The sequence below is a fragment of the Nycticebus coucang genome, chromosome 1 (assembly GCF_027406575.1).
Source record: "Nycticebus coucang isolate mNycCou1 chromosome 1, mNycCou1.pri, whole genome shotgun sequence".
NCBI lineage: Eukaryota > Metazoa > Chordata > Mammalia > Primates > Lorisidae > Nycticebus > Nycticebus coucang.
This window is the reverse complement of record NC_069780.1, coordinates 170,944,032-170,950,755: the sequence shown is the minus strand read 5'-3', so window position 1 is coordinate 170,950,755 and position 6,724 is coordinate 170,944,032. Positions and strand designations below refer to the sequence as shown.

At 37.4% G+C, this 6,724-nt stretch overlaps 1 protein-coding gene across 1 annotated transcript; it reads left to right on the top strand.

The window, feature by feature from the left end:
- The first annotated feature begins 4,700 nt into the window (after window positions 1-4,700).
- On the top strand, window positions 4,701-5,966 carry LOC128589744 (ribosome biogenesis protein BRX1 homolog). Its single transcript, XM_053596468.1, has one exon. The coding sequence runs from the start codon at window positions 4,723-4,725 to the stop codon at window positions 5,782-5,784; it is 1,062 nt and encodes a 353-aa protein (XP_053452443.1). The 5' UTR covers window positions 4,701-4,722; the 3' UTR covers window positions 5,785-5,966.
- The last annotated feature ends 758 nt before the right edge of the window (window positions 5,967-6,724 follow it).

The window sequence follows — 6,724 nt, the reverse complement described above, 5'->3', positions numbered from 1 at the left end:
TATTTGTTAAATAAACTTAGAACTTAAAAATAAAAGTATAAATTAGCAAATTCAAATATGTATTTAAAATTCTTATTTAGAATTCTTTTTGAGACATCTGCATAATACCTTTGCTTTGTGTTAATTTAGAAAAATATCAAATAAGAATAATTGAAGAGAAAAAAGATTTTTAAAAAGGAGTAATTTTAACACCAAAAAAATTTAAGGATACATTTTAAAAAATGAAGGTTTATGTACATTTTTCTCCTTATAAAGCAAACTACTGAGCCTATTTTATAGAAATACATAATAAATAAAAGAAATAATACAATAAAACTTAAATATATCATATTTAATGTACATTTGCCTGGTTTAACATTATCAAAATCTCTGATAAAGTTATTATTTTGTCTTAGTCTAAGGTAAGGGCAATAAGTATTAGCTTACTCCAAGAAAGGAAAAATGTTAGTGATAAAAATATAGGATATAACCCTTATCCTCAAGGATTTCACAAATAAGACACATCGAAAAAAACTAATACGGGGCGGCACTTGTGGCTCAAAGGAGTAGGACACCAGCCCCATATACTGGAGGTGGTGGGTACAAACCGAGCTCCAGCCAAAAACTGCAAAAAAAGAAAGAAAAAAACTAATATGGAAAACAGAATATGCAAATGACAAGAAAATGTACAAACAAAGTTATAATGGTTTAATGTTAGGATAAAAAAGACACTTCACTTTCTTTGAAGAATTTATGGAATTTGAAGAAAAGAATGGGTGTAGAGCATTCCATATAGAAAGAAGAACATGAGCAAATATATCAAGGCAAGACATTTTCCAGAATTATTTCAGTTTGCTTGAAATACAAGGTGGAAGTGGCTAATAATAGCAATAATAGTACCTAACATCTTTTGAGCGTTCCCCATGTGTTCAGCATTGTTATAAGCACTTAAACATCCTAAACTGCCTTAATTTTTACAACAGCCTGGGAGTTCAGGGCTATATTTTCATTAAATAAACAAGGAAAATGCAGCATAGTGAGCAGAAATGAGAAGGACAACTCTCAAGATAAATTACAATTGTGCTATAAACTGAATGAGGAACATTGGAAGGAAGGTTTGACATAACTAGTTCCATTTGGCTTCTGACTCTCTGCAGTAATGCCCTTTAGATTAAACGCTGCTGGTTAACACTGCACATGAGCCAGCTAAATATAGGAAGAATTGAATTTGTTGTCTAACTCTAGAAGAAAGATGATAACCAGTCCCCTCCCCAAAATTAATTCTAAGGGAGACAGATAAGGAAAGTACACATGCAAGTAATGATGCTGTGTTAAAGATTTATAGTAGCATTGTGACTCGACCTGCATCCTCTAAAATTAACTGACCAAGATCAAAAAAGTTTTATCCTCCTCTGCCCCTTGCTGATGCCTAGATGTCTGCAGTCTTTGTTGCATCTTGCAATCTCCCCTTCCCTTAACATAACAAGGAGCCTAACATTCAGACTAACTTAAGATGGATCATTAGGACATTAGTATGCAATTTCCTTGGTTTGCTGGTTCTTCAAGTAAAAATCATCTTCCTTGCTCTAACACTTTGTCTCTTGACTTATTGACTGTCCTGCAGTAAGTGGTTGGAGCTTGGACAGGTGGGAACTGAAATGCATTAATATTAGCCAGTGAAAGATGAAGATGGTAGTGTGTACAATTGAGAAGACACCCCATGAAAGGCATAGAGGTCAGAAGCAGAACAGCATATGTGCCAAGGGCAGAGCAAGAAAGAACCATGAGAAGTTCATTGTTGTTTGAAATTATCATGTAACTAGGCTATAGAATTAAGCGAACAGACCATGAAGAGCTTACATGCCAGGCCAAAGGGCTTTCTTCTACAGAGAGCTTGAGAGGTTTAGAACAGTGGAATACTAAACATATTTCCATTTATGTAGACCATCTTTCCATCTATATAAAGGTCAGGTTTGAAGAGAATTAAAGTGCAGGCAGTGAGATCAAAAAGGAAGCATTGGATTTAATATCCCAGCAAAATATAAGGAAACATGGATCCAAAATAGGGATTAAAGGAGGGAAGATGTAGCACAAGTGTATTATCCAACAGTGGGTGCCATAACTGCTGTCCCATAACTCCAATGCCCAGTGTGACTTTGAGACTCCTCAAGACATAGGGTCAATGTTTCCTTCCCTTGCAATGACAACAGAAGTAACACTACCTAATCTCTGAGGTTAGGTCATAAAATGTGCTACACCTTCCACCTGGTTTTGTTAGTAGCACTTGGAAACCAGCTGCCATATTGTGAGGAAACCCAAACTACCTCCCCATGAAGATACATATGGGAAGGCCTCACATAAATGCCAGTCAACAACCCAGCTGAGGTCCTAGCCAGGACCCACCAGCCACGGCCAGAAACGTGAGTGAAGATGCCTTCTGATGATTCCAAACCACGGCCTTAGAGTATTCCCGGCTCAGACTCAGACACTATAAGACAAAGATTAGCTATCCTGCTGTTCTTAAGCCACTGAGTTTTGGAATAGTTTGTTACTGAAACAAGAGGGAACTCCTAAATTTTAGAAGGTAAAATCAAAAGAATTTGATGGTTTCTAAGTACTCCAATATGACTGATTGAGAGATTTGGTAGTTGGTAGAAAATTGTAACCAGGAAAGCAAAGGATACAAGTAGTATGTCTTTGCATCTTTGCCAAGTCAAATTCTCAATATAATGGCCCAAAGGGGAAATTGAGTTATTTGGTCTCCCTTTAATATATAATAGATGAGGACATTATCATGTGCCTATAGTCTCAGCTACTTGGGGGCTGAGGTGGGGGATTATTAGAACCCAGAAGTTCAAGCCTAATCTTGATAACACAGTGAGACCATGTCTCTAAAGTAAAATAAAATACAAGAAATACTTTTGAAAATATTCACATATTTACTAATGAACTTCATTGTACTCTAAGCAAGCACTTTGTGTGTTTAAAAGCAAATTCCAAAAATTACCACTTCATGCAGCCAAACATAATTCATCTCCTAGAAAACCACAAATATTTTAAAATACTTGGAATTTAATCTGGAGTGGTTTGAAGGAAGATTATCTCTTGCTTTATTTTTCTCATTTTTCAGGACTCCTATTCGTTGTGCATAAATATATGTCACATTTCTAAGTAATCTGTCGAAGCTTGCTGTAGCCAGATGTTTATGATATATGACTCAGTAGCAATATGGCTGGATACCTGGTATTTTTTTTAATCTGTTTTTTAAGATGGAAAGCTTAAAAAAATGAGCCAAACAGGGATAAAACTACCACAAAAAGAAACATTTTTTAAAATAAGTGATTTAATAGTTCTTGATTTACTCTATATTTGGGTCTTTTAGAGGGTGGTGGTAGAAGGGTGGTTTGGTTCTACTAAGCGATTTTCTTTCTTGCATCAAAATGCAATGTCTAATTGCTTTTCCTTAAGAAAATAAGCAAATTGGAGGAATATTTTCTTCCTGGTGCCAAACTACTTCTATGTGATAGTGAATGTACAGCAAGCATCTTACTGAATAAGCCCTCAGAATTTTTTTTTCTGCACAATTAAATGAATTCAAACCAAATGCGGAAAAAAAAAAAAACATGGAGGCATCTTATAATGTGGATCCATGACACACCACTTGCATTACACTGATTATTTACATGGCTTCTTCTCTGTTTCCTTTTAACCCCCAAGTATGGCCTATGTGATTAATTGTCAAAGCTGCACTTAATAATTGCCAGTAATTATTGGGTACCACATTTATGGAAGGGAGGAAAGATTTCCTTTCTCCCCCAATTGCTAGATTCATGGCTGATACACCTATAATAACAGACAGTTGAATAAGAGAAAAGCGTGTGAATTTATTTAATGATTTTTACATGACACTGGAGATGTTGGAAAGACAGACCTGAGAAACCTCTTGAATGCAGGGCCAAGAGAGTAGATGAGAAAAAGTAGCCTGCACAGTAGCTCTCTGGGAAAGGGTCCAAAACTGTAAGTAGTGCCCACTTCTGGATGGCCCTTCTAGTAGAGATTGCTGTAAATCATCAGAGAACCAACAGGACATATTCAGAGTAAAGGAGAAAGGGATAGGGAGTTCTACTTGCCAAGATTGGGAGGAACCTAGAAAGGACCCTGTTGTGGGGAGGGGATAAAGGAAAGAACCCCAGAGTTCCACATTCCTAGCACAGACACTGCACCCACCCACCACCAACAAATACTACCGGCCTCATGCTAACCAGGAAACTGCTTGGAGCCTGCACGGTAAAGCTGGATCAGACAGTAGGCCTAGCAAGGACCCACTGGCCTCACTTCCCAGGTTTTCACAGGTGATACCAACTGAGCTCTCAAGCCCAGAGTGTCCAGTTTACATAAGGATCAGCATCATACCAACTGCCCACAAATTAATTGCCACTTTCCAGGGAGCAAAGAGAGTAGAAGTTCTTGCACACCTGAGACTGGAAAGCAAGCACCACCCACCACACTAGGGAACTCAAATTGAGTCTGAAGGAGCTGATGGTAGCAGCCTCAGGGGGGGCTGTGTGAAGAGAGAGCCCCAAGCATCTAGCAGCTGAGCCCCATGGCCTTGCACACTGACAAGCACCCCCAGCTTTTTGCAATGCTGCACCAAGGCCCATATCCCTGCAAACCTGGGTGCCAGATAGAAGTCCTCACTCCCGAGAGCCGGAAGTAGGCCCTGAACGCGGGTGCTGGAGCAAGATGGCAGCAACTAAGAGGAAGCGGCGTGGAGGCCTGGTGGTTCAGGCAAAGAAGCCAAAAAGAAACGAAAAAGATGCCGGGCCTCCAGCTGGGCAGCGCGTTGCCGCGGAGGAAGTGGAGGAGGAAGAAAGAGACCGTATCCCAGGCCCCATTTGCAAGGGCAAGTGGAAAAATAAGGAACGGATTCTCATCTTTTCTTCCAGAGGAATAAATTTCAGAACAAGACATTTGATGCAGGACTTGAGAACACTGATGCCTCATTCTAAAGCAGATACTAAAATGGATCGTAAAGATAAATTATTTGTGATTAATGAGGTCTGTGAAATGAAAAACTGTAATAAATGCATCTATTTTGAAGCTAAGAAAAAACAGGATCTCTATATGTGGCTTTCAAATTCACCTCATGGGCCATCTGCTAAATTCCTTGTTCAAAATATTCATACCCTAGCTGAACTAAAGATGACTGGAAACTGTTTGAAAGGTTCTCGGCCTCTTTTGTCTTTTGACCCTGCTTTTGATGAGTTACCACATTATGCTTTGTTAAAAGAACTCTTAATTCAGATCTTTCGTACACCACGGTATCATCCGAAAAGCCAACCATTTGTGGACCATGTATTTACTTTCACCATTTTGGATAACAGAATATGGTTTCGGAACTTTCAGATCATAGAAGAAGATGCTGCTCTTGTAGAAATAGGACCTCGTTTTGTATTAAATCTCATAAAGATTTTCCAAGGAAGTTTTGGAGGACCAACTTTATATGAAAATCCTCACTACCAGTCACCAAACATGCATCGACGTCTTGTAAGATCCATCACAGCTGCAAAATACAAAGAGAAACAGCAAGTGAAAGAGGTGCAGAAAGTCAGAAAGAAAGAGCCAAAGACACTTGTTCCCCATGATCCCACTGCAGATGTGTTTGTTATACCAGCTGAGGAAAAACCGATAGAAATCCAGTGGGTAAAACCAGAGCCTAAAGTGGATTTGAAAGCAAGGAAGAAAAGGATTTACAAAAGGCAAAGAAAAATAAAACAGAAGATAGACAGTGGGAAAACAAAGTGAATCAATGGACAACTAATTTGTTTTTCAGTTACTTTGTATTTATTTTGTATTCAGCATGTAAATACTTTTATTATTTGGTACTATCTTACATATAAGTTAGTATGACATTCAAAAGAAAGAAACCTTAAAAATCTTAAAATTAACGATTATCTTTTCTAAATAAAATATTTCCAGAACTCATCAGTTAAAAAAAAAAAAAAAAAAAAAAAAGAAGTCCTCACTCCCATGGGCCCACATGCTGGGCAGTGCAAAAACACAATAGATACACACCAATGTAAAAATACCCAAAAGTTATAGCTCATATATCTTATAAAACAAGTGCACAAGAGAGAAAACAAAATAGTAAGGTATCATGTAAAATCATGAACAGAACTGTATCCCACATATCAATACTAATACTCAACATGAATAATCTGAATTCCCTACTTAAAACACATAGACTGGCTGAATGGATGAAAAACAAACCTAGTATATTTTGCCCCTAAAAAACATATCTAAGCCACAAATACACACACAGACTCCAGGTAAAGTGATGATAAAAATATTCCACGAAAATATAAACCAAAAGCAAGCAGATGTAGCCATTCTCATATCAGATAAAATATATCTTAAATCAACACTGGTAAAAAAAATTTTTTAAAGGACAAAGATACCATGGTAAAAGAAGCAATTCAAAAAGAAGACCCCATAATCCTAAATATATATGCACCTAAACGGAAGCTCCTAGTTTTATAAGCCAAATTTTTCTAGATCTAACAAAATTAATAAATAGTAGCATCATAATTGCTGGGGACTTCAACACTCCACTGACAGAACTAGATAGATAAATCATCATACTATATAATTAACAAATCAAAAACAGGGCTTAAACAGTACTCTAAAACAAATGGAGATGACAGACATTTACAGAACATGCTACCCCAAAACTACCAAACATGAG